The sequence below is a fragment of the Orycteropus afer genome, unplaced genomic scaffold (genome assembly GCF_000298275.1).
Source record: "Orycteropus afer afer isolate SDZICR_OR568_19922 unplaced genomic scaffold, OryAfe1.0 scaffold00018, whole genome shotgun sequence".
NCBI classification, from domain to species: Eukaryota; Metazoa; Chordata; class Mammalia; order Tubulidentata; family Orycteropodidae; genus Orycteropus; species Orycteropus afer.
The window spans coordinates 9,184,813-9,212,222 of record NW_006921605.1 but is presented as its reverse complement, the minus strand read 5'-3'; the positions used below and the strand labels follow the sequence as shown (position 1 = coordinate 9,212,222).

General features: G+C 56.8%; 1 protein-coding gene across 1 annotated transcript in view; it reads right to left on the bottom strand.

Annotated features, from left to right (window-relative positions):
- The window catches only part of SDK2 (sidekick cell adhesion molecule 2), a 199,388-nt gene that overhangs the window by 22,936 nt on the left and 149,042 nt on the right, over positions 1-27,410 (bottom strand). Inside the window, 12 exon segments of the mRNA XM_007959888.1 lie at positions 2,490-2,615; positions 5,208-5,369; positions 8,198-8,335; positions 10,871-11,057; positions 17,797-17,912; positions 18,039-18,140; positions 19,863-19,919; positions 21,686-21,821; positions 23,466-23,536; positions 24,043-24,146; positions 25,222-25,423; positions 26,695-26,889. Of these exon segments, the coding sequence (XP_007958079.1) occupies positions 2,490-2,615; positions 5,208-5,369; positions 8,198-8,335; positions 10,871-11,057; positions 17,797-17,912; positions 18,039-18,140; positions 19,863-19,919; positions 21,686-21,821; positions 23,466-23,536; positions 24,043-24,146; positions 25,222-25,423; positions 26,695-26,889 (1,596 nt within the window).

The window sequence follows — 27,410 nt, the reverse complement described above, 5'->3', positions numbered from 1 at the left end:
ACAGCACATCTTTTTGTGTGAAGTTGCCCTGTCCTGCTGCTGCTCTTGTTGTAGCTGCTGTCAGGTGGCCCCATGCGAGCCCGCGTTCACCGGAACACCACCCGGCCCTGCACCATCTCCGTGATCAGTTCCAGACGGGACCGCTGTGATCCTAGGGTTCCACTGGCTGATTTTCGGAGCAGGTCACCAGGCCTTTCTCCCTTGTCTGTCTTATTCTGGAAGCTCCACTGAAACCTGTTCAGCATCCGAGCACTTGCAAGCTTCCACTGACGGGGGAGGCTTCGCATGAGGTGCGTCGGCCTGCACTTGAACCCAGGTCTCCCACCTGGAAGGAGAGCGTTCTACCACTCAGCCACCAACTGGCACAGGATCGTGGCTAGTCTGTCTTCACAGTCCAACACCTAGCACAGGCATCCCACACGTTTGTTAAAATGTGCTGGCATTTTCACAGGGTCCAACTTTGGGACTTTTATGCTTGACAATACTAAGGATTGGGGTACAACGCCACTTTCCTCATGTGTGTTTAAGTTTGCTCATCATCTGCAAATAGCCATGGCGATGCTGAAGATGCTAAAGTTAACACAACAGCTGACATGACTCCCAGAGCACTGTAGTTCCATCTCCATAGCAACCCCAAGAGGGAGGGGTTATCACGCCCATCTTACAGAGGTGCAAACTAGGGCTCAGGGAGAAAGCTTAAGGCATCTTCCTAAAGTGAGTGTCACAGAGCTGGCACTTAAGCCCAGAGCCACGTGACTCCTCTGTTGGCACAGAACCCTCTCGGGCGCCCAGGACCGTGTGCACATACTGGGAGCTGACTGTGCAGGATGGCTTGTCGGGGGCCCCTAGAGCTGTCTTCCAGAATTGGGGCCTCCTGCCAGCTCTCTGATTGCTCTTGTTCTACCCCACACAGAGACAAAGGATGGAGCCAGGGCAAAGGGGCCTGGCCAGAAGCTGCTGGAATGTCATGCTGTGGCTTTGGTGTCAGCCCTGGGAGTCGGCTGAAGCTCCTGCTGGAACCAAGGGCCACAGGCCACCAACAGAAGGGCTGGAGCACATGGAGACGCAGGAGGGGCCTGCCCATGAGAGTCTGCCTACAGACAGCTGCGGCAGGCCCAGGCGGCCCTGCCCACCATCTTCTCCTTGTCACCGCTCGTCCTCTTCCCTTCCCCGGCCCACCATGCCGTGGCCAGCTCCCTGGCACTCTGATCCTTGGGGGTGCTAGTTTGGTCTTTTCTGCTCAGTCCTCCAGCCCAGCTGAATAAGCCATGGCCCCCAAACACAGAACACCGTGGGCCCCGTGCTGGGCTGCCCAGGGATTCTGGAAAATCAATGGGGCCAAGGTCCCGGAGCCAACATTCCTCAGCTCTGCACCGGGGCTGGCCAACTTGGGTGGAACAAACGGGTACCGGGCCTGGTGAGGAGAAGCACGTGGCGGTCCCTGGCCAACACAGCAGCCAGCACTGGAGGGGCTGGGGAGCCCACGTGGATGGAGGGAAGGAGTGAGGCCAGCCTACACCCCCCGGCTCTGGGCCAGCTCAGAGAGGCCTGTTCATCAGCTGCTTGTGACCACAATCATTAGCGGAGGATTAAGGTGTCGGCTGGGTGGCATGATGCACTGCAACCCCTGGATTTAATGAACTGTTTGCTGTCAGAATGACTGGCTCTCAGTCACCTCGAGGTATTAACCATCCATCCCAGAGATGTTTCAATCTGCCACATACAAGTGTTAGCTACTGACATGCTAGACTACGTCCCTTTATGATTGTTTGCTCTCCCTGCTGGGCCAACAGAGTCTTTCTTCTTGCCCAGCTTCAATCACCTAAGCGCATATCCACGGAACACAAAGAACCAGCCTCCAGCCCTCCCTAACTTGGGCACCTCTGAGTAACTGGGAAACCTAGCAACACGGGAGCCGGTGGTGGCTGAGCCAAGCAGCAGGTGTCACGAGGCCTGTGAAACAGGAGCTAGGGACGCGGCCCCCTGGAGCGACTCATCAGCTGCCTGGTTCCTGATGGCTCCGGGAGTTGCTGTGCTTTGGTTTCAAACTTGACGGGAGAGGTTGTGACAATGACAGAGCTGCCGAGGCAGCCCCACGGTGCAGAGAGGCTTACAGAAGCAGCACCAGTCTCTGGGGGCCAGTGGCCTCCTTAGTCACGGGCCACTGGCAGCTGGGGTCGTGTGTAGGACACTGGGCTTTAAACCAGGGTGAGCCAAACCCTTGACTCCTCTGGCCTCTATGACAGTCCTCAACCCACGTGGGTCCTCACTGGACACTAAATGGCATTCTCTGGGAGCTCTTTAGCCAAGAATCCAGCTCTGAGAGGTACCCCAGACCCCCTTTCCCATCCCCTCTACCCCACGGCCACCACCAGCTCCACCTTGAATAGCTCAAGCCGCTTCCAGGTGAGGATACATCACAGGCACAGGTGGGGGACTCAGGGAGAGGGGGAAAATGAGGGCTCAGTGCAGGGGGTGGGGGCGCGTACCTGAAGGCCTGGCCTCTAGTACATAGCGGGTGATGGGACCCTTGCCAGGGTCGCCGCTGGACCAGTGGATGGCAATGGCAGAGCTGTACCGTACGATGATGGGCACGCCGGGTGGTCCCGGGGCACCTGGAAGATAGCATGCAGTGGGCACCATCTCCCTCCCATGCTCCAAGAGGAAGGGGGAGCTTGGCCAGAACCAGCCCAGGCTGAAGAACCTCTGAGAAACCCCATATGCACCAGGGTCTGAGGCTAGACCTGCCAGAATCTGACCATGTGGGGTCACCTGCATACCCTAGGGCAGGAGAGACTGTATGGGATGTCAGAAAGCCCAGCCTGGGTACTGGGCTTCCAGTTCCGCCCGACACATAGTGGACTGGTGGCTCTGATCAACTCAGCCCCTAGGCCTCCGTTTCCCCATCGTTAGGGCCTTCTGGAACATAAGGCCTGAAGGGATGCAGGCATGGAGGAGCAGTGATGGCAAGGTGGGTCCCTGGATAAGAGGCAGGTTGATTTGAGGGGGCTGATAGGTGCCCAAAATCTCCTCCCAGGCCTGTGACGGTGCCATCTCCATACTTCCTTCCTGAAATCACTCCCTGCCCTCCAACTGCATTACTATCAGGTCAGGAGAGAGGTGGTCTGGGCCCCAGAAGCCCATCAGTGAAGGAGGAAGGGTTGGGCCTGGACAGCTCACTCTGGCATGGGGGTGTCAGGGCAGAGCCCACTATGATGCTGGCCAGAACCGAGAGACAAGCATTCGAAGAGAGATGCTCTGGGCCCAAGGGAAGGAGCTCTGGTGCTGTAGAGAGGTTAAAGCACTGGGCTGCTAATCAAAAGGTCAGTGGTTCAAACCCACCAGGTGCTCCATGGGTGAAAGATGAAGCAGTCTGCTTCCATAAAGATTTATAGCCTTAGAAACCCTATGGGGCAGATCTATTCTGCCCTATAGGGGTCACTATGAGTTGGAATCAACTCAGTGGCACTGAGTGGGGCCCAAGGGAGCTGGTAGGCCTGGGAACACTCAGAGCTGTGGTCCCTGTTCTGCCCTGTGTCCAGTCCTGATCCCTTGAGTGTGAAGGGCCTTCCTGCCTCCTTCCTTCTTTCAACCTCCCCAGGCACGGCCCCACCCCCACTGCAGTGCAGGGCTCAGGCAGCACAGGATCAGGATCAGGGCGGGGTGGGACACAGCCAAGGGAGGGGAGAGAGTGGACCCCAAGTTCTCATTGTGGCCTGGATGATCAGGGCAGAGGGAGGCAAGTGTCACTCTCTCCGCACAGCCCCCTCCTCTCCCATAACCACCGGACACAGCTCAATTCTTCCCCATTCTTTCTCAGAGGCAGTGTTCTTGGTACCCCTAACATCTCCCCTGCACTTTCCACCCCACCCCACCTGGGACCACACAGCCTGGGACACTAGTCCTTGGCACAGCCCTCTCCAGCCCAGGAGCCGTCAGCTCTCTCATCCTAGGGAGTCAGCTCAGGTGAGGGGTGCATGGGGCGGAGTATGTGTGTGGGGGGCAGGTGAGGCAGAGTGGGGGCCACACAGGCTTGTCTGCAGAACACGAGGCTGGGGACAGGGAGTGACCAGAAAGGGAAAGTGAGGTGTGGCTGGACCCACACAGGGGAAGACAAGCCTCCTCAGGCAGGAAAATCAGGCCCAGCCCACCTCCCAGAAGCTAATCCGGCCTCCTCTGTCCATGCCCTGCCCTGGCTGATGGGATTTAGAGGAAGTCCTGGAATGAACCACGCCTTTGGAATGTTGGCTTGTGTTCAGTGACTGTGACTTTGTAGGCCTGACCCAGAGCACTGCAGATGCCCCCCAAATCCCCCAGCCGGCCCGGCCCAGCCCAGCCTTCAGGGGCTCACAGAACCCACAGGGGGCTCTCCCCTTCCCCATGCCCGAGCCACTCCAGGGTTGCTCAGGCCTCACACCCTGAGGCCTCACACCCTGAGGCCTCACACCCTGAGGCCTCACACCCTGAGGTCTCACACCCTGAGGCCTCACACCCTTCCCTCCTCCCTTAGGCCCAGTGAAGAGGTTCGGCCCAGCTGACTTCCTCCTTGCTTCCCCCCTAAAGCCTCTGTAAGGCCCAGCCCCCCAAAACATAGTGGGCTCTGCCCTGACACCCCCATGCCAGGAAGGAGGGCCAGGCTGGGCCCCTGCTTTGACCCGAACCTCAGATCCTCTGGGCTTGACCTTGTGCGGCAGAGGTTACCACAGCAGGGTTTGAAAGCGTCCCCTCAGCTGTTACTAAAATGCACCAAACCAGGGGTGAAGCTTCAGAGATTCTGACCTCCAGGGGCTGAGGTGGGGCCCAGGAATCTGCATTCATCACAGGGACCCAGGAGGCTCTGGCGCACCTTGACCAACACCCGAGGGAGAACACCTGAGGGAACGGGAAAGCGCTCCCAGCCAGCGCCCTGCCTTCCCTCAGCCCACGGAGCACACCACTCTTGCCCCTTTCTGCCTGGCAAGCCCTGAAGCCTTCCTTCACCCCCTCCTTTACACGCCCCCATCCCCTCTCTGCATTGGAAGGCCCTCCCCCCTCCCCCAGAACCCCGTGTCCACTCTGGCAGGCACAGTGGCTGCCAGTTGGTCTGTGGTGGGTCCCCTGTGGTCTGAGTTCCCTCAGACCCCATCGTGCCTGCTGGACGTTTCAGGCCACCTTGGAGGGTACTGTCTGAGGACCAGTGGTCCTTGCTTCCCCTCTGGCTTTCCTACCTTCTCCTGGGCCCGTGGTGACGTTGGCTTCGATCTCAGGCCCGTAGGTGAAGGTCTTGGCTCGAATGCGGAACCTGTAGGTCATCCCCTCTGCGAGGTCCTTCACCTTCAGCCACAGGGGACTGTTCCCCTTCACATCCACCGTCACGATCTTGCTGACTCCTGAGGGGAAGCACAGGGGGAGGGGACTGCAGGGCGGGTGGGAAGAGGGTGGCAAGGGACTGGCCTGGGCCTGGCTGGGGAAGCCTTTGTAGTTTGCCTCTTCCCCGGAGGCAGTGGGAGAGGGCCAGGACCTCCAGACAGCTACCAGAGGCCTCCCCTTAACATCAGGCTGGAAACTTCGTGCTCAGCCACAGAGCAATGTCCACCCAGCGTCAGGGTACCCAATAAGCAAGGTAAGCATAGGCCTACTTGTGCTTACTAATCTGTAGTGAACCATTTCACCCAAACCAAACCAAACCCACTGCCATGGAGTCGGATCTGACTCATAGCAACCCCTCCTTAGGTTTCCGAGGCAGTATCACTATGGAAGTAGATTGTCCAACCTTCCTTCTGAGGAGTGGCTGGTGGGTTTGAACCGTCAGCCTTCCGGTTAGCAGTCAAGTGCCTTACACACTATGCCACCAGAGCTCCCAAACCATTTCACAGTCTTCATCAAAGACTCTGCTTGTAGGTGTGGCTGGATCTGTCTCTCTTAACCCACAGCACCATTGCTTCTTTTCAAATTTACAGTCCCTGATGGGGACAGATTACCCACTAATCAAGGTAAGCACAAGCTTACTTGTGCTTACTTAATAGTCTATAAGCACAAGTAAGCCCGTGCTTACCTTGCTTACTGGGTAATCCACTCCTGACCCAAACTGTGTTTCTTGGGACACAGGCTTGCAGGCCATTATGAGAAAAAAGGGTGCCAGGTTCAGTCATCCTGGGGGAAGTTTTAGACTGTCTTCTGAAAAGACTCAGAGGGTCCTTGAGCATCTGGAGAGAAAAGACCATGCACTGTCCTATTTAACCCAACCGTTGTGCCCCATGTAGGTTTCACCCCCTTTTGGCTCCCCCGTGTGACACCTGACAACGCTCCGCAGGACAAGAACCTGGGGGCATCTTCTGTAAACGTCTTCATAATGACCCTGCTATAGCTCAGAGTCAGGACCTGGGGTAAGCAGCCCCCCCAGCTGAGGACCACTCACTGCTTGCCTTCTCCATTCTGTTTGTTGGCCACTGTCTAGCCAGGCCCAGGGCTGAAAGTGCCATCACTGGGGTTCAGGGAGGGTGGGATACCTGAGGGCGTGGAGTTTGTGGGGTCTAGGAACAGACCTTGCCTTACTAAGGAGCGGGAGGGCCCCAGGCTCACACCTCTGTGATCGGGAAACACTTCAAGGCCAGGCAGAGGCCTCTGGGGCCAGAGCTTGTCCTGGCCGGGCAGCTGGTCTTTGGGGTGACTTCTGTCTGCTCCTTCCTGCCTTGCTCCTGGGCCTGCATCCTGCCGGATCTCCTCCTGGGCCTAGCTTCCGGTCAGTGTCCTAACATGTGGGCATGTAGGTGGCAGCAGGGAGCACTGAGGGGCCATTGTTCCCTGGCTGACCTAGAGCCCCTGGCCCTGCCCTTGGTGGATGGGAAGAGAGGGGGTGACCCCTCTCACACAGCAGCAGAGCCCCACATGGCTGGCCAGCCACCCCACTTCTTGCTGGGCTCCACAGGGAACTGAGAAGTGGGTCAGGCAGTGAGGAGCTTGGCCCCATCCTTCCTCTCCATGTCCCCCACACGCACGAGATGACTGTCAGTAACAGGGATGCACTGATTTCTGGCACTGACTCACTCCAGGCTCACAGCAGCCGTGGTGGGCACACGTCTGCCATGTCAGCCTGGGAGTGGGGCTTGGGTGGGGCAGTGGCAGGGAGGGAGGCAGCTGACAAAGCCCAGATCGACAGGGCGCGGGAAAGAGAGGGTTCTTGGTCTGAGGTCCCCAGCTGGTGTCGGGGTGTGGCAACCCCTGAACTTGTGTATCTTCCTGGTGGGGGGCTCTGTAAGGTTTTCCTCACATGCTCAGAAGGGGCCCTGACCCCTCAAAGGTTAAGAAGGACTAATCTTGGAGGGCCCTGGGGGATGAGTGGGGGTGAAGTCTAGGACAGGGCCTCTGGGGCACCCTCCTTGATGGGCCCCACAGAGACTGGCCTCTTGGGGCGCTGTGTCTCATGCAGCTTCTCCTTCCTCTCCTCTCCACTTCTACTGACTGATGGGGAAGGAGAACATTTAACACGCCCTGCCTGGGAGTGAAGATCGCTGGGTGGGGCAGAGGTTTGTTCTCAGCTCCTAACCTAAAGGGTTGTTGTTGTTGTTTGCCATTGAGTCAAACCCGACTCATAGCGACCCCTCCTTGGGTTTCCGAGGCAGTATCACTATGGAAGTAGATTGCCCAACCTTCCTTCCGAGGAGTGGCTGGTGGGTTTGAACTGCCAGCCGTCTGGTTAGCAGGCAAGTGTCTTAGCCACTATGCTACCAGTTAGGTCTCCTCGGAAGGAAGGTTGGTTGGGCAATCCTACTTCCGTAGTGATACTGCCTCGGAAACCCAAGGAGGGGTCGCTATGAGTCGGGGCCGACTCGACGGCAAACAACAACAACAACAACAACAACCTAAAGGGTGGTAACACGGAAGAAAGGCCTGGCACTTGGATTCCAGAAAGATTACAGCTAAGAAACCCCTACGGAGTGGTTCTGCTCTGTCCTCCATGGTGTCACTGGGAGTTGGAATGGACTTGCCCACCATGGACTGGAGACCAAGGCTGCCCTCAGGGTGCTGTTTCCCTTGGAAATGCCCCCTCCCTCACCTGGGCCTTAGATTCCCCATTTACAAAATGGAGGGGATTTCTCTGACCTCCATGTAGTGATGCAGAATGGGGCCCCAGATAGAAAGAAGGCCTTGCAGAGGGTGTGGAGGGAGCATGAGGAGCCGAGCTGGGGAGACAGTGGGGAGGGGAGAGTCCACGTACCATCCACAGGTGTGCAGGGCTCGTACACCAGCCTGTAGCCTTCCAGGATGCCGTTGGGGAACCGCGGGGCCTCCCAGGACACGTTCACCGAGGTCGTGGTCAGCTCACTGAACTTGACAGAGCTGGGTGCGCTGGGGGCTGCAGAGAGAGTGAAGGGTCTGACATTGCCTCCTGTGGACCTTAAAAGCCTTGGGTTCAGCTCCGAGGAACTGGTAGGGATGTTTGGGCCTGGCCCTGGGAAGAAGGCAAGGGCCACGGCTGAATACAGAGTGGGCAGGTGGTCACTTGGGGTCACCCCCCCACCCGTTACTGCACTGTGGCCTTGATGTTGTTAGCGCTCAGCTTTCCAGTCGCTCCCAAACACAGAGGAAAGGGAACTGTGTTTTTCCCTGGTGTTGGAGAATCCAGGCTTCTTCCTGCTCACTCGCAGCTAAGACAGTGGGCAAGTCTGACTCCCAGGGTCATTGGGGGCAAGATTTCCTGCTTAGTGGATGCCATCTTTCAACTTCCCTGGGAGAGAAGGCAGCGGGTATCAGGTCTCAGGTGTTAAGTCATATGAAATGAAGATTATGAAGCCCAAGTGGTGCAGCTAGTTAATGCGTCTGGCTGCAAATCTAAAGGTGGCAGGTTCGAGTCTATCCAGAGGCACTTTGGAAGAAAGGCCTGGCTATCTACTTCTGAAAAATCATCCATTGAAAACCCTCTGGAGTCCAGTCCTACACTGACACACAGGGGTCAAGGTCAACTCAATGGTAGCTGGTTACGTTGAAGAACATTCCAGAACTGCAGCGGACGTGGCCTTGTTCTTAACTCCGAGCACCAGGGCTTGTCACTGAGAGACTGTATCCTCAGGAACAGAGCCAGACAGGACCTCTGTTGGAAGACATGTTTCCTTGGCCTGAGAACCCTGGGTCGAAGCTGAGGACATGGGGCGGGGGAGGCACTGAAGGGGAGGACAGAGAGGAAGAGGAGGAAGCATATGACACCACAGCCTCCCAAGCCAGCTCCAGGAAGGCCAGCCGGCTGGGCTATTATTGTCCTGTGTCCTGGATGTTGTTGCCTCCCTGCCGAGCGGAGGTAATCCAGGCCTCAGCTGGCTCCAGCTCCAGGAGGCAGCGTCCTGAGCAGTCTTTGAAGGAGGGCGGTGAACTCAAGGGGGCTTTCCTGCCTCCCCTTGGCTGAAGGGATGTGGAACAGAACGTCTTGTCCTGATGCGCTGCAATGGAAGCCTCCAGGCTCCCAGGGCTCACATCTGGCCAATGACACTGACAGAGAGGATGGGCCAGATTCACACATCTGGACATTTGGCCTGACCTCAGCCAGAGCCCAGAAGCCACTGGAGGGCAAGAGTCCCCCAGTGAGGACCACTAGGAACTGACTCCACAGGTGAGCTCTTTGGAGCCAAAGGTAACTGACTGTCGGGAGCAGCAGTTTGGAGAGGACGCTCAAATACTCCAGGACAAGAGACAAGCATTCAAATCCACGTGGGGGACCCTGAATGAGAGGCAAAGCAGGTGGCCTGGGGTAGTAACAACAGTGAATGAGGCCACCACTGACTGGCGGGGGCACCCTGAACAAGATCCATGGCTTCCTGGGTGCCCCTCAGCTATGAAATGGGGGTCCCCCGCACTGTTCATCCCAGGGGTTCTTTGAGGATTGAGTAAACATGCTTGCAAGGGAGCTGGTTTTTTGGGGAAAGGGTGTTCTGGGCACAGGTGGGTGGCAGGATTCTTATCTTTGTTCCTCTGCCTCCCATACCTCCTACCTGGTCTCCCTGCATCCCGTACTTCCTACCTGGTCCCTCTCTCCCCACACTTCCTACTTGGCCTCTCTGCTTCCATGGCCCTGTCAGCCTGGCCTCTGTACAGTAGCCAGACGTAAACTAGATCCTGTCACTCATCAGCTTAAAACCTTCCAGCAGCTTCCATGGTACTCGGAATGACCCCTGAACGCCTTATAAGCCCCCGACCCTCTCTGGCCCGACCCTGCCATCTTTCCCAGCCTGGGAGCCACACTGACCTTCTCCTTGTTCCTCTAATCCAGTTCAGCCACCAAGCCTTTGAACCTGCTGCCCCCTCTGCGTGGAACACTCTCCCTCTCGAACCTGCCGTGGCTGGCCTCTTCTCCTCCCTCAGATCTCTGCTCAGCTGTCTCTTCCATGAGCTTCGCAGGAAGCCTGACCCAAAGCCACCTCTGCCCCGTCCTTACTTCACCCCACTAACCGCCATCAGAATTCATTGCTCTGTTTACTTGACTGGTCTGCCTCCCTCACTAGGGTGGGGACCCTGTCTGTCTTGTTCACTGTTGCATCCCCAGCACCCAGTGCGGTGGGGGTTCATAGAAGACACTCAATAAATAAATATTTGTTGAATGAACAAAGCCACATAAGCAAGGCAGGTTGGAACGAAGTGGGGAGAACTGGGATGACTGGGAGTCAGCCACCATCTGCGTGGCAGGAGGTGGGCGAGCCGGCATCTCTCTGAGGCGCTCCTTTCCAGAACATCCTGTCCATGCCCCTCTGTAGCTGCTCTCCCCCTCTGGAGGGCACCACACTCAGACCTCTCTGTTGCAGGAAGAAGTTGTCACCCCTCCCCCGCAAGAGCCAGACCCCACGCGTGCCCTCGTCCGCCACCTGCCCCTCCCTGCCCTCATCCTCTAGCCTCGTTCTCCCACCTGCTTGCTGCGTCTGGCCCCGGGTAGGGGTGCTCCGTGGCCCGTCCCCTGCGGCGTTGAAGGCCGCCACGCTGACCACGTAGGCCGTGTAGCCGGTCAAGTTCTTGAGCTTCACACCGTTCTCGGCCAGGAAAAGCGTCTTCACCCGCTCCGTGAGATTCCGCCGCTGGGCTTCCCAGAAATAAATCTGTGGGCACAGGCGACGGTGGGAGTGAGGGAGACCACGGGCAGACATCTCTCCTGCCCTTGCCTGCCCCACGTCTCTGAGAACCCTAGACTGTGGTCAGTCACCTAGGAAAGAGCATCTAGGAGCATAATAGGAGTCCCTGGGCAGCGCAGTTAACGTGCTTTGCTGCTAAATGAAAGGTTGAGGGTTCGATTTCCACCCCGAGGCACCTTGGAAGAAAGGCCTGGCAATCTGCTTCCAAAAATTCAAGACCTGAAACTCTTCAGAGCACAATTCAATGCTGACCCACGTGGGGTCACCATGGGTTGGAAATGACTCTATATGGTCACTGGTTCATTTATGTAAGAGCTGTTTTAGAAACTTCCAGACCCATCTTTCACAGCTAAGTGTATTGTCTGCTAGACTCTAAACCCCATGGAGACAGACCCCATGTGTCTCTTCACTCTAATGCTGTGGCATTTACATCAGTTTGGCCTGCAGGAGCCTGGGGCAGGGGGGTAAGGGCAGTGTGCAGTGGAGCCCCTCAGAGCGGGGCCCCGGGACCAGCACCCTGGGAGCTGGTTAGGAATGCAGTCTCAGGCCCAGCCCGGACTGGCTGCATCAGCGTCTGCAGGTGAACGAGACCCTTGGGGATTCACCCTATGGACGCAGTTTGCAAAGCACCCCGTGGAGAGGAAGCTTGGACTAAGCTGCAGGCTGCCCTGGGGCCCAGGGCCCGCCCCTCCATTTACTGGCTGTATCACTTGGCCTCTGGTAGCATAGTGGCTAAGGCACTTGACTGCTAACCAGAAGGCTGGCGGTTCAAACCCCCCAGCCACTCCTCGGAAGGAAGATGGGGCAATCTACTTCCGTAGTGATACTGCCTCGGAAACCCAAGGAGGCGTCGCTATGAGTCGGGTCCGACTCGACGGCACATGACAACAACAACAACAACAACATCACTTGGCCAAATGACTTCCTGAGCTGCAGTTCTGTCCCATATGTAATGGGGTTAAGGGCTCCCACTTCCCAGGATCAACACAAGGAGTAAAAGTCAGAACCACTGAGAGAACACGGCACTGGGCCTCCCCCCGGACCTGGCCGGCTTCAGAAGGCACCGCAGGGCCCAGGAAGGTTTGAGGCCGGGAGCACAGCACCTGCTCTTCAGTAACCTCGCCTCCAGCTGCGGGAAGCACGGGGCTGCCTAACTAGCCTCAGAATGCTGAATGAGGCAGTCCTGAGGGGAGGTCCACCAGCCACACACGGGTTTGCAGGTCATTTGGCGCCACCTACTGACCAAACAGGTTTCTGCAGGCTACTGCTGTCTCAATTTCTCTATTTCCTGGGATGCTAAGAAAGAGAATGAATAGAAGGTCCCTACTAGGCATGTCTCGGAAAGAAGGTTGGGCAATCCTACTTCCATAGTGATACTGCCTCGGAAACCCAAGGAGGGGTCGCTATGAGTCAGGGCTGACTCGACGGCACATAACAACAACAACAACAACACTAGGTATGTCTGAGCAGCAGAGGGACACCTTGCTACGATCAAATCCTTGCTTTTCTCCCCTGCCTTTTGTCCAGAGTATTCTCAGATGGGTAGATGGGTGAGAGCTGTGTAGACCTTGGTTAGGTCACTCATCCCGTCACTGCCCGTTCACCGCAATGGGGATACAACAGTAAACAAAACTAAACACAAAAACCAACTGCTGTGTGTCAGAGTAGAACTGTGCTCCATAGGGTTTTCAGGGCCTGAGTTTTTGGACGTAGATCACCAGGCCTCTTTTCCAAGTCACCTCTGGCTGAGCTCAAACTACCAACCTTTAGTTCTGTAGTTGAGCACTTAACTGTGTGCCACTCAGGTGATGAACAAAGTTCCTGCCAAATGTGGTGCTTGGGGAAAAGGTGAGGGCTAACACTAAAAATGTGGGTGTAGTGGCACAGAGATGGTATTTGGGGGTGCCCAGAGTCAGCACAGAGAGGAGTATATGTTAAGACTGATTCTGGGGCTTCCAGCGTTTGGAGGCCGGGAGAGTGAGGAGCAGAGACGGAGAGAAGTGAGCATTGTGCGGAGGGAGCCACTGTGTCAGCCACTGCTGCTGCTACATCACGCAGGACAGACCTGTGACCTATGAAAACCAAGGCCACCTATGAAAACCAAGGCCAGCTGCTGTTGAGTCGATGCCGACCTATGGTGCCCCCACGTGTCCAAGCACAGCTGGGCTCCATAGGCTCTTCAGGGGCCAACCTTTCAGGAGATCACCAAGCCTTTCTTCCGAGAGGCCTCTGGGTAGACTCCAACCTCCGACCTTTCAGTCAGCAGGCACTCGGAAGAAAGGCCTGGTGATCCACCTCTGAAAATCCAGCCATTGAAAACCCTGTGGAGCACAGTTCCAACACACACGGGGTCGTCCGAGTCAGAGTCGACTCGCGGCAACTGGTTTGGCTTTTAGGTTGGGTGCCAGGTGCTTGGAATCACGCCCGGCACAGTGTCGGGCTCCACGCAACCTTGCAGGATGGAGAAATGCATGATGGACGCGCCCAGGCACAGGAGGTGTCCAGCCTCACATTCAATCCACTCCCTGCCCATTCTTGTTTTCATCCTGGGCTGGCAGAACTCCAGCCCTGGTTCCTCTGGCTCCGTGCCTGCACTGCACACAGCCAACGCCACTGGAGGAGAAACACTATTAAATCCACACACACACACACACACACAGCCTCCAGCGGGTCCCCTGCTCTACTTTCTGAGTCCACGCCCCCGCACACGCCCCTAAATGAAGGCTTCACAGCTTCCTCCACCCCGTTTCCCTCATCTTCACTCTCAGCTGAGGACCCTTCACTGGAAAACTGACGCCATCAGATGAGACTTCCACAAGCCCCCGTGACCACCTCTATTCCTCCTGCCCCCGTGCCAACGCACCCCCCCACCACACTCTGCTCACCCTGTGAACTGCCCGCTGTCTCTCAAGGCCGACCCTGCGATTTTGCACAAGACCCCAGGCCCTCCAGCACTCAGGGCCACTGCAAGCCCCAACAGCTTCCTCTTTTTCCTGAATCATTAGCTTTTTCCTCCCTTCTAGATCATTCCTATAAGAACACAAATTATCTCTCCCAATTTAAGACCCCCGTGTTGTCTGCACGTCTTTCTCTCACTCCCACCCTATTTCTGTGCTTCTCTTTAAAGCAAAACTTCTCAAAACAGAGGCCAGTCCCCCCGCCACCTCCTCCTCCCTTATCTCTCAAACCCCCTCCAAGTGGGCCCTGGCCCCACTATGCTGGCCGAGGTCGCTGTGAACTCCATGTGGATCCACTAATCCAAGGGTGGACAAACTTAGTCTGTAGAGGCCAGATAATGCACACTTTCAGCTCTGCAGGTCCTGTGGTCTCTCACGACTATTTCTCTGTTGTACACAGAGGATGACTGTGGCAGTGTTCCAATAAAGCTTTATTTACAGTAGGTGGCAGGCTGGGTTTGGCCCGAGGGCCGGATTCCGCCAGCCGAGCCGGTGACTAACTGCTTCCCAGATTGCAGCTTGCTCGGCTGACGACAGTATCTGATGCATCAGACCACCCCCTCTTTCAGAAGGCACTTTCTCCACATGGCTGTTGGGCCACCATTTGTTTTTTTGGTCTCAGAGGTCTGTTTCCAGACTTCTCTTGTTCTCCGTGTATTCTCATCTCATCCCAGGCTTTATGCTGAGGACACCATAGTTTAAATCTCTGGGCAGCCCCTCCCTCTGAGCTCCAGGTGTGCACACGCTGCTTTAGTCTTGTGTCTCTGCCTGAATGCCGGCAGACATCGGGAATCACACAGCTCCAGAGACAGACTCCTGAGCCTAACTGCTCCTTCCGCTGTGTTCGCCTGCTTCTCTCTCGGCACCAAGTGCTCGTCACAGTGCAGTCACCCTCGTCACCTCTCCTCCTCTTACTCCACGCTCAACTCATCAGCAAAGTTGACCTGTAAAATGTCACCCTAGTGGAAACACTTCTCACCCCTCCACCACTACCGCCCTGGTCCCAGGCAGCATCATCCCGCACCTAGGTCATGAAACTGCCTCAATTCTATTATTTTCTGTTCTCAGCACAGCAGCCAGAACGACCCTTTAAAAACCTTAAGCCACACCACGTCTCTCTGCCTGGAACCCTCCATGGCTCGTCATTTCATCCAGAGCAAAATCCAAAGCCCTCGAGGGCCCCCGAGATCCGGCTCTGGTCACCCCTAACTCATCTCCCACCTCACCCCACCCCCACTCACCTCGAGTGCACACGGGGCTCTCTGCTACTCTTTTTCCTCTTTCTGGAATGCTCTTCTCCCACATCCATGTGACTCACTCCCCTTTCCTTTAGGTTTTTGCTCAAATCCCACTCTTCCATCAAGTCTTTTCCCAACAGCCCAATTTAAAGGTTCAAACAGCCCCTGTTCACTCTCTATCCTCTTAACCTGCTTCATGACTTCTTTTGTACATAGGTGGTCTTCCTCTCCCAACACGGAAGCCCACGCTGTCTCTCCACTCTGCTTTCTTGCCAGCACCTAGGGCAGCGTGGGCACAAAGTAACTGCTCAGTAAACGACCACCGGCTGGAGCTTGAGGAGGGGCACGAACGTGTCTGCCTGCCTACACAGGCAGCCAGCTGGACTGAGTGCAGGGTGATTTTTTGCTGGGCTCTTCGGTCCACGATGTGACTCATGTTTTGAGGCCAGCGAGGCCCTGTGTACCCTGCTCATGTGCCCCTTTGTCCTCATGTGTACCTGCTCAGGTTCAGAGCTCACAGAGGTCCGGAGTGTTATACGTGGTCTGCACACCCACACACATTTCCTGGGTCTGTACACTGACTGGGATCTTCCAACCCTCGACAGTCTGGTGGCTGCCAAGCTGTTGCTGGCTCCGCCCTGGCTCCTTCTCCCCGGGGGAGGCATATGCTAGTGTGCAGTATTTAGTCTTCCCAGCTGGCACTCCTGCGCGAGAACCCGGAGGTGCTACCATCCTTCAAGCTCCCCTGGCACCATGCCTCTCTCCCGCCTCTCTGCTCCTTGCCCCCAGATGGAAGGAAGCTCCTGTGTGAGATGCTGTCTTAGAGCAGGGCTGCCGTGTGGAGTTGTTGACCTCGGCTAAGCATCAGTTTCCTCACCTGCTGAGGAGGGGCTGGGCCCTCCTTTAGCTAGTCCCCTTTAGTTCCCACTCTCCCCAACCCCCAACACTGCTCTGGGGCTACGCTCCAGGTAACACACAGCAGCCAAGAATCTGGGTTGCTCTGGACTCAAGAGTAGGAGGCTGGCCTCAAACATGGCCATGGCCCTCCGTCTCCACTGCTGGAACCAAGAGTGCACTTTACTCTCTCCCCTTCTACCTTCTCTAGTGAGTGTGTGCTGAGTGCCACCTCCACCCCTTACAGGGTGAGACCCACACACCGAGTCTGATTCTCCGCCCCTTCCTGCATTTGTGACCTTGGCCAGGCCACTGAAACTGGGTCTCAGGTTCCTCGTCTGTACAAGAGGCACCAAAAAACCCACAGTCCCAGCTTTACAGAGATTTTCAGGAGATGAAAAGGCTCCAAGGGGCTCCGAGAATCACCAATGGGATCCCATCATAGCTCGTGGCATCATCCAGAATCTAGAACTCGTTTTTTAAAGAGAGTTTCAAATACTAGCCCGTGGTCCTCTGCTAATCAGCTGTTCAATTAGCATCGGTATTGTAATTAAACCCCATTGCTGCTGAGTGATTCCAACCCATAGCGCCCCCGTGTGTTCGAGAGTGGAACGGTTCCATGGGGTTTTCTTGGCTGTAATCTTTATTAAGACCCAATGATCTGTGATGACCAACAGCCTAGGAAACCCTGTGGGATAGTTCCACTGTGTCCTGTGGGGGTTCTGGGAGTGGGAACTGAGTCAAGAGCCACAATGTTTATGGAAACAGATTGTCAGGCTTTTCTTCCTCAGCACTCCCAGATGGGTTTCAACCACCAACTTTTAGGTTAGTGGTCGAACACAAACTGTGCCTCCTAGGGACTTCACTATTGTAGTAGTAATAATAATAATAAAACCCACTGCCATCAAGTTGGTTCTGACTCATAGTGACCCTATAGGACAGGAGAGAACTGCCCCATAGGGTTTCCAAAGCTGTCAATCTTTATTGAAGCAGATCGCCTCATCTTTCTCCTGTGGAGCAGCTGGTGGGTTTGAACGGCTGACCTTGTGGTTGGCAGCTGAAGCTTTGACCACTGTCCCACCGGACTCCTTACTATAGTAAAACCAAACCCACTGCCATGGGGTTGATTCAGACTCACAGCAACCCCCACTGGGTTTCCAAGGCTGTAAATTTTTATGGAAATTGATTGCCTCCTCTTCCTCCTGTGGAGCTGCTGGTGGGTTTGAACTGCTGACCTTCCGGATAGCAGCCTTACCCACTATGCTACCAGGGCTCCTTCTTATTATAATAAGGACTAGCCACATAGCCACTCTCAGAGACGAGAGTTGGGGGAGTCAGTGGGGCTGCCACTCAGCAATGCCACGAAGCTGGGTACAGCCCAAGGCTTTGGCACCTGGGCTCCACCTGCCCTCCGGACGCTGGACAGGACAGCTGTGGCTTTGCGGCGGCGGAACAGTGTTTCTGTGGACTGCAGACGGCCAAGGGAGCAGGTGTAGGCAGGACTCTCAAGATAGGAGTGCTGGCTAGGAGGAAGAAGGACGAGCGCCTTCTCCCTTCTGCACCATGGACCACTCCTGGCTCCTTCCAGTCCCCTTCCCCTGCCAGAGCCCCTCCTACCTTGTAGCCCTGGATGTCTCCGTTCTGGGTCTCCAGTGGGGGCGGCTCCCACGTCACATCCAGCTGTGTAGCAGTTGCACCGTGGACAGCCACGTTTCGGGGCGCTGCAGTTGGCACTGAGGGGTGGAGAGTTTGAGTGTGTGCAAGAGGACTTAGGGGTGGGGGAGCTGGGTTAGGGAGGGTTGGCTGGACTTAGTGGAGGTGGGAAAAGGTGTGGGGACAGGACAGGAGGCTGCACTCACCTGCCTCCCCAACAAAGACCTCCTGAGGGGGGCTGGAGGGCCCCTCCCCCACAGCGTTGTACACACTCATCCGGATCTCATAGCGACGGTGCTTGTTCAGGTCTAGAGGCAAGAGCGGGTGGGAGGGGAGTACACAGAGGTCACCATCCCTGCGGGGACAAGGCCAGTCATCTAGGGTGGGGCTCCCCATGCTGCGGACAGAGGGATGAGCACCCCGACACTCTAGACCCTTGCATGACAGTTCAGGAAGAAGCAGGTAAGAAGCAGGGCCTCCTGGAGGATGTGGGTCCTCCCGCCCACCCTGCCAATCAGGACACAGGCAACTCTGGTTGGCCTCCTGGTCTAGGGGGACCATAGAACTTAGTTTCCAGACTGCAGCATGTTTCAAACCAAAGGGGGCGCGCTATTAATACTCATGCTGGGAGCACAGGTGGAACCTCAAACTGCTCTGGGCGCACAGGGTCACAGGGTCACTCCTTCCCTGCCCGTCCTCCTGCCCCAGATGGCAGCTGCTTAAAATTCCTGACTCCAGTCCCCCCCCATCAGCCAGTGCCATGCACAGGACGCAGCCCTGGGGGTGGGTCCTGGATGTGCATTCAGGGCCAGGCGAGCACCGTGGTTTTGCCAAGTTGTGGTACTGGGGTGGAGATGCCTGGGCAGGAGCTAGGAGAGGGACGAAGTTCCAAGAAAACAGGCTCAGATACCCCAGGAAGAGAGGGGGTCCTTGCTTGAGGTGGCCAGTGGGATGGTGGAGTGGCTGTCCACACTCCCCACAGTCCTCTCTTGGGCACCTCTCCCCCTCTCCTAGATAACCCAGGGTGGACATTTCCCTCCAGTAGGAATGGGGGAGTCACCCTAACTCAATCACCTATGTAGCCCTTGTGGATCACCAGCTGATGAGAGACGGGGCAGGCCAACTTGGTCTCAAGTGACTGTTTTTTTTCTACTAAGTGTGAGCCCCTCTGGCCCAAGCCTCTGGGCCTTCCAAAGGACCATGGCTGGGCCTTCCAAAAAAGGGCCAGGACTCGGGGGATGCGGGTAGCAGGGACATTTCCTGGTTCCCGGAGGGCAGGCTGCTAAACAAAACTGCTATCTGGATGTGAGGGCTCCGGCTGGAAAACCAGGTTGTGCCAAAAAGTGCTTCTGACCCCAAGAGAGGGACAGAGCCAAGTCTGGTCCCTGACCACCCACCCTTCCCTGGGAAGGTCAAAGTTCTGACTGCAGCCATCCCCATCGGGCCTCTCCTGACCCACTGCAGCACAAGGCTGGTGAGCTGTGGCCTGGTCGGCTCCTGACACATGCCAACCCCACGCACAACAGAACCAGCAGTCATCCCCATCATCCTGCAGGTCAGGGCCTTGTGGTCCACAGGGTTTTCTGTGGCTGATTTTCAGAAACGAATCACCAGGCTTTTCTTCCTAGTCTTAGTCTTGAAGGCCCAGGAAAATCTGTTCAGCATCATAGCAACACCCAAGCCTCCACTGACGGGCAGGCTGGCAGTGTGTGAGGCGCAGGGGCTGGGCATGGAGCCAGGCCTCCCACAGCAAGGGGAGACTGCGACCACCGAACGCCACTGGTGTCGCCGTTCAGGCAGTTCCTTTTCCAGCCACGCCCGGCAGATGGTAGCCCTGGAGGAATCTTCCTGGCAACCCCCTACCTTTTTGTGATGCTGGGGCAAGTCATGCATCTAAAGGGCTGTCCCATTTTTCAAGCACCCTTGGGGTGGGGCGCCGGCTCAGAGGCCCCACTCCCCATCCCACCCCGAATGGAGCGCAAAAGGTGGGAGGCATGGCGGGAGCCCTGCGCAGGCGCACGGAGACTTACTGTCCAGTTCGTACTGCGTGAGGCTGGGCCGGCTCAGGTTCCGCGTGGAGTACATGGCTACGGGGCAGGGGGAGACGGCAGGGCCCAGAGGAGACAGCGGACAGAGGAAGTTAGTGTACACACGTGACACGCCCACAGAGAAACATCAACGGGGGCGGACTGGGGGAGCGGGGTGCTCCGGCAGGCAGGCTTGGACTGGTGGCAGTTGGGAGAGCGTCTGTGGTCATGACCTCGAGTTAGGAGCCCAGACAGGAGTGGGAAGGAGGCAGCTCCGAGGGCAGGGCGCCCCCAGCCTGGCCCACACTGGCCCGAGATTAAGGCAACTAGCGCCAGCTGGAGCCCAGCTTCCCTGGGGCGACTCTGGGGGACCCTCTAGGTCCAGCTGGTTCCCTTGTTCAAAGGCTGAGCTCCCAAAGAACCAGCATGAAATACTGGGGTCGTGAATCTCCTCACACGAGCCAGCAACTATTTTACTACCAGGAAATACGACTGTATTCTCCACAGGGAATATATAACATCACCACCACAAGTACACGTCTGGACAAAAAATCATAATGCAAGCTGTTGAACAGCGCTGCTGAGTTTTTCTATTAATATTTCTTCACTGCGCGTTCAATCACTCTGTTGTCTGTTGACGCTCTCAAAGGCAAGGCACAAAAGATTTTAAAGAGTTATGGGCAGAAAAATAAAAATTGATAGCATCTTTAAATGCTTCTCCTTTCCTGCTGATGACCCGCACCACCGCCCACCACCCGGGGAACCAGGTCTTCCAGGACTCCTCCCTCTCCTTTCCCCAGAACCAATCAGAGGTCGGTGCAGTCTCCGCTCACAACTGGCCCCTGACTGGGCCACAGGCCTTCCACCTGGTTCCAACCCCACACCTCTGCCTGCAGTACTGCATTAGCCTACAGGCGGCCTCCTGCCTCTGTTCCTCACCCACGACCAAGGCATCCCCCTCACTGCCACCTTCTTATACAAAAGTCCACCCCCATCATTCCCTTGCTTAAGACACTCCTGCGCATTCTCTCTCCCTGGGATTTCCGCCTGCACTCCTGCTCTTTGCCGCAGGGGCAGACTGCGTTCTGAGGACCAGGGCAGCAGAGACCTCTCCGAGGCCAAGGGGCCGAGATCGGGCCCTGTGCACACGCTGTCTGTCCCTCTCCTTCCTTCTGCCTGGGTAATTGGAGTCATCCTTCAGGATCACCAAAACCCACGCCGTGGAGCTGACTCACGGCCACTCATGTGTTAGAGCGGAACTGCCGCTTAGGATTTGCTAGGCTGTCATCTTTACGGAAGCAGATTGCCAGACCTTTCTTCCGCAGTGTTGCTGGGTGGGTTCGAATCACCAACCATGATCTTAGCCGTTGAAAAGCAAACGGTTTGGGCCACCCATGGGCCTCCTTCAGGGTTAGGACATCCTTTCCTGTCACTTGAAGGAAAGCCTTTTCAGACCCTGGCCTTAGGATCGCGTGACCTTAAGCTTCTTCCTCCACACTGTCATGACAGCTGTCATTACATAGCTATTTTGGCATTCATTTCTTTAGCGTCTGGCTCCTATAAACTCTCAGAGGGTAGGGACCCAGTATGTCGTGGTCACTGGGGTGTCCCCACTGTCTCCCATCTAGAGGTACTCTGTAAATATTCGACAAGTACATGGTCCAAGCAGGAGAGAGGAACACACGGGGGAAGGGAGAAGGGTGTCAGGTTAGAGCGTTCCGCTTCGGGAGCTGACAGCATTGTTCCAGGAAAGAGCGCAGAGGAGGGAGGGTCCGAGCTTCAGGACAGGAAGGGGCGTGTCCACCCGTCCCGCCCCTGCCACTCACAGGTGAGCTCCGCCCACTTGGCTCCAGGGTTGTGGACGCCGCGCAGCGTGAAGCCTCTCAGCCCTTCATAGAGCAGCTCTCGGTAGCGGATCCGGAAGCCCAGCAGGATGCCGTTGATCTTGTCCTCGGCAGGCGGCTGCAGGGGGGTGTAGGCAGGGGTCCTGGATAACCACTCACCCTTCTATCCCGCCCACCCTCCTTCACGTTTTTCTGGGCCACACAGCCACAACAGTTCAAGCGACTGCCTCTCAAGCACGAAGATATTGAAATAACTTTGAGCATGTTTAATTCTCAGAGCATATCCCAAGAGGTTATTTCATTACTGCAGCGTTCCCCGTGGGGCAGGGTGAGGCAGGCGCCACCGCAGAATCCCATTTAACAGAGCAGGAAACTGAGGCCCAGAGATGTCTAGGAACTGGATCAAGATCACACAGCGTGGTTGGTGCCAGGTGAGACTGGACACACAGCTGTTTGCAGAGCTGTTCCAGGTCTAAATGGTCACCAGCCTCCCCAAGCCTGTGAGCCCCCTGACTCCCATCCCACCATTTCCTGGAGTGCCTGGGAGCTGAGCCTGTGCCTGCTTTTCTGTGCAGGCGGTGTGGTACACACACACCATCACCACGTCCACCACCACCACCTCTACCTCTACCTCTGCCACCACCACCACCACCACCACCCCCGGCACCACCTCCACCACCACCTCTACCTCTACCTCTGCCACCCCCCTGCCCCACTTCCACCACCACCACCTTTGCTTTTGGCTCTCATCCACAGCTGAGCTGGAGAATAGGCTTTGGGAGAAGGTGGCCCCTACTTTTTATGACACCTCATTTGAAAGCCTGCTGAAACTTATGAGCTCTCTAATTGCCTGCCTGGCTGCTCCAGGCGCCTCTCTGTCCCCTTTGCCACTTTGGTCCCAATCTGCCTCAGCCATATTCACATAAGGGCATGTCCTCCTCAGGGTAGGCTCTGGCAGGAGGTTGGGGGGGGGGTCCCTCCTGTTTTCAAGAGCCTTCCCTTGGGGGTGCAGACAGGCAAAGGTGGGTGCCTGTCGCTTTGATCCTAAGGTGGGGTTCTGCCCTCCAGGACTCTGTGTGTGACCCGCTGACCCCAAAGACAAGACTTGGGAGGGAAAGGTGGTGTCCACCAGAGCAGGCTCTGGGGAGGAGGGGCGTGAGAGCATGCTTTCCCTCTCCCTAGACAATGGGCTCTTATTCTTGGGGACAGGCACATGACAAACATGCACACCTGACTTTGTTCTCCACTGGGAATCCCTTCACTGACCAATGGGGCTGGGTTGATAGAAACTTTGGGGCCTTGAAAGCCTCAAACATTTTTCTGTCCAAGTATTCAGTGACCCTAAGGTTAATAATCTGGCTCTACCACTTATGAGCTGTGTGATCAGGGACTGACCATTCATGTTACCCCCCCTGAGCCTCTGTGCTTATCTGCAGAAGGCGGTGGTAATAGTACCTGACTGATTGGATTATCAGGAGAGTGGGATGGGGTGCGTGCATGCATGGGTGCACGGGTGTGCATGTGTGTGCATGGGTGTTCATGCACGCATGGGTATGCATGTGTACATACGTGTGTGTGTGTGCACGTGTGTATAACCTGTACTGTGATATGCCCATGCCAGGATTTCTCATTTTCTCCCATGTGCCTTGGGGGTGGAAACCCTGGGCACACAGACAGCCTGGGTTGGGTGTCGGTTTCTGGTCCATCACAGAGCTTATCTTCCAGTCCCCCAGGAAGACAGCATGCCCCCTGCCCAGCCTACCTGCCATCGGATCAGCACGGAGCTGGTTGTGTGGGGTGTCACTGAGAGGATGGTGGGTGCTTCGTCGGGGGCTGGGGAGAGAGGCAGACAGGGGAGCTCAGAGCCCCTGGGAGTGCCCAGGGACCGGGCTGTGCAGATACTGGACTGCTGGGACAGCTCTGCGTAAGCCGCCCTCCCTTGCCCAGGACCCAGCTTATGCAGAGCAAAGGGCCTATGTGGAGGGAGAGGAGTCTGGGACCCAAGGGTTCAGAGCCCCTCCACTCTGCCCCCAGAGCCCAGTCCTCTCCTGCTGCTGCTGGACTCCCCCCACCCCCTTTCACCATGACCCCCCAGCCATCAGGCTTTCAGAGCTTGTGGGACATCTGAGAAGGTATGGCCTTGAATGGCGACCCTGAGTCCATGGCCATGGCCCCTCTGGCCCAAACCTCCTGAGGCTCTGCCAGGTGGCCCTGATGAGGTTCCCAGCAGGCCCGGTGCCCCTCACTTCTCAATGAAGGCCCTCCCCCAAAGAAAGTACCAGTCCCGGAAGCAACCACGGAGCCAACGCCAAGAGGTCCCAGAAGGTGGGGACACTGACCGGCCTGCAGGGTGGTCAGAGATTCCGACTCCTCACTGAACTCGCTGTCTCCAATGTCATTGGTCGCCTTCACCCGGAACTTGTAGGATGTGAAAGGCTTGAGCCTGTGGGCAGATGTGGTTTGATAAACTAGGGGTCCAGTGACGGCCCTGCCCCCACCTCCTGTCTCTCTGATCTGTCCCACAGATGGGAGCACAGAGGCTGGGAAAGGGGCTCTGCTACCTGGGGGACAAACTGGGGCCGGACCCCAGGGGTCCGGAGTGCCCAGGCGCCCCCTCCAACCATGCCTAATTGGAGCGTGGTCTCCCTTCAGCTCCAGTGGTAAGAGGTCCCTAAGAGGAAACGGTCACATTTCCAACCTCGGAGGACACGCGGCTATAAAAGCAGCAGAACCGCAGAATGTGAACAGACGTCCTTTGCACACATGGCGCTCCCGTCTAGACTTTAGGCAGGGGCGACTCCAGCGTTAACCAGCACCTCGCCTCTATGCGCCTCATTTCCTCCCCTGAAAATATCTTCCCTTTTGATTTACTGGGGGGGTGGGGAGGGGAAAAATATTGGCCAGCCCATTAGGATTGAAATTGGAGCCAGCGCTGCACCCTATTAAAGATGGAGAGAAATCGCTGGCTGGCTGGGAAGACGCCTTAACGAAGGTGGGGGCACCTCAGTAAAGGTGGACTTCGGGACCCAGAAATAGGTAATTAAGAGGCAATCCTAGCAGGGCTGGGTGGGAAGGGGAGGGAGGAGAGTAGGAGAGAGCTGTAGGGAGGAAGGCCCCTGGTGATGCTGAGTTACAGGGAGAGAGGGAAAAAGGATGAGGTTGAGAAAAGGAGAGGAAGAGAGGGGGGAAGCAGGAAGAGACAGAACAAGAGAGAGGGAGTGAGATGGGGAAAGGGGCTCGAGGGGGAGAGGGGGCCAGGGAGAGAGGGAGAGAGGCAGGGAGGGGAAGGACGAACAGGACAGGGCTGTAGGGGATGAGAAGGTCTGCACAGATTCCTGGGTGAGGCTGAGCTCAGGGAGACAGGGCGAGAGGGGAGCCTGGCTGATTGACTGGAGGAGACATGCGTGGACTGGGCGAGGCTCCTGGGTGATGCCGGGCTGAGGAAGAGATTTGGGGAGCCCTCCCCAGGGGACTACCAGGCTGGGAGGGGCAGAGGGGAGATGCTGCAGGGTTCTCACCTGTCCACCACGAAGGAGGAGGCATTGTGGCTGACGGAGGCCGAGTGCAGTGTCCACCGGCCGCTGGGCAGCTCGCGCATCTGCACGGTGTAGTAGCGCACGGGGGACAGCCCATCGCTGCCCGGCTCCCAGGACAGCAGCACACTGCGTGCCCTCACATCCTTCTGGTGAACCACTGGCTTGCTGGGCGGCTGCGGGCGGTCTGGGGGCGCAGAGGGAAACAGGTGAGCCAGGGCGGCCAGGGCTGGGCCGTGTGCTGGGCCGGGGCTGGGGTAGGGGTGCTCTGGGCTCACTCCTGGCCCCCATCCTAGTCGCAGACACACAGGTCCTGGGAGGGCAGCCTGTGTGTGACCAAGGACTGCTGGTGACAAGGCTCCTGGCCCTGCCCTAGAGGATGCTATGGGCACCTACACTGTCTGATTGGCTGGGACTCTCCAAGTGTCCCTCCGTGGGACTCGCTCTGCTTGGCATCCTTCCCTCCCCAGCCTCGCTTCCTCAGCCCCTCTGCAGGCTTCTCAGCTGTAGCACTAGGACCCTGGGCCAGGAGCATTCTCTGCGGTGGGGCCTGCCCTTGCACTGTAGGATGGTGGGCAGAATTCCTGGCCTGGAAACACATGATGCCAGTAGTAATTCTCCCCAAGTTATAAAACTCAAAAATGTCTCTGTACAGGTATACCCCAGAGTCACCGTGGATTTGGTTCCAGACCACGATATTTGCAATAAAGCGACTGTTCCAAGAAAGCGAGTCTCATGAATTTTGTGGTTTCCCAGAGTAGTTAAAAGTTATGTTGACACTCTACTGTCTAGTAAGTGAGCAATAACATTATGAAAATGTTTGGAATTTTGTGAGAATGACCAGAATGTGACACAGGACACAAAGTGAGCATATGCTGTTGGCAAAATGATGCCAAGAGGCTGCTACGGCCTGCAATTTGTAAGAAACAAAGCCATCTCTGCGAAGCACGGTAAACGAGGTATGCCCGCACATTGCCACATGGCCCCCCAGGGGACACGGTCGTTGACAACCACTGTCCCACTGTTTTTTTTTTTTTTTTTTCGGGGGGAGACATTTCCCAATAAATCCCTTTCATACAAATCCGTGTCTTGGGCCTGCTTTGGGGGAGCCTGACCTCAGGCGAGCTGCCGGCTCAGGGTGGTGGGGTTCTGGGTCTTCCACCCAACTGCACGGGGAGCAGAGTGGGAAAGGTGGAAGAAGATGATCACCTTCGGTCCCTAGAAAACCAGTCACTGGGGCAGTTGAGCACCCCTCAGCTCTGGAAACCCACTGGACACCCCCTGGACCCCTCTCTGACCTTGACTTTATAGCCTGAGCCCAATGTCCACTCCAGACCTGGGGCCGTGTGGCTCATAGCCAGCTGATCCCCTGCTGTCCACCCTGAGGGGCTCCGAGCCTGCGTTGGCTGGGGGGCTCCCTCTGCTGCCCCCGGCCTCCCAGTCCCAGGGGGCAGTCACCTCTCTTCTCTGTGGTCACCACCAAGGCCTCGGCAGCCTCTCCCCAGCCCTTGCGGGTCTGGGCCGTGATGCGGAACAGGTAGACAGCCTCTGGCTTGAGACCGGTGGCCGTGTACTGGCGGGCACTGGGGGCCAGCACCTCCACGGTGGCGGTGTTGGCTGTGGTGGCGTTGAGCCGGTGTGTGATCTGGTAAGCTGTGGAGGAAGGAAGGACATAAGTCACACTGAGAAGCAGGACCAGCTGCCCTCTGAGCCCTGGACCATGGGATGTCTTCCCTTGGACCACATGGCTGTGGTCACCTGTCTTGCCTGTAGCCATCCTGGCCACCTGAGGAATATGGACTATGTGGGACATGGGCAGGTACCATACACACAGGTCTCTGAGTCCCCTAACAGCCCCGAGTGAGGAAACAGAGGCTGAGCGAGGCTAGGCCCCCCTGCTAGTAGGTGACTGAACTGGGGTTCCAGCTCGTCTCTTCCCACTTTCCACCCCATCTTCAGACAAAAGCATTCAGAGGTGTGCTGTTCATCCAGGCCAGGCCTGGCAGGACGCAGGAATGATGGTCCTGGAGCACAGGCAGTCCAATCCCACTGTCTGCAGGTGACGGAGCGGGGCCAGGGAGAGCCCTCTCATTCAAGTTCACTCCAACTCTGTGTATCTTCTCCTGGTGGGCTGTGTGTCTGCGTGTGACCTTTGACTATGACAGGATGCTTTT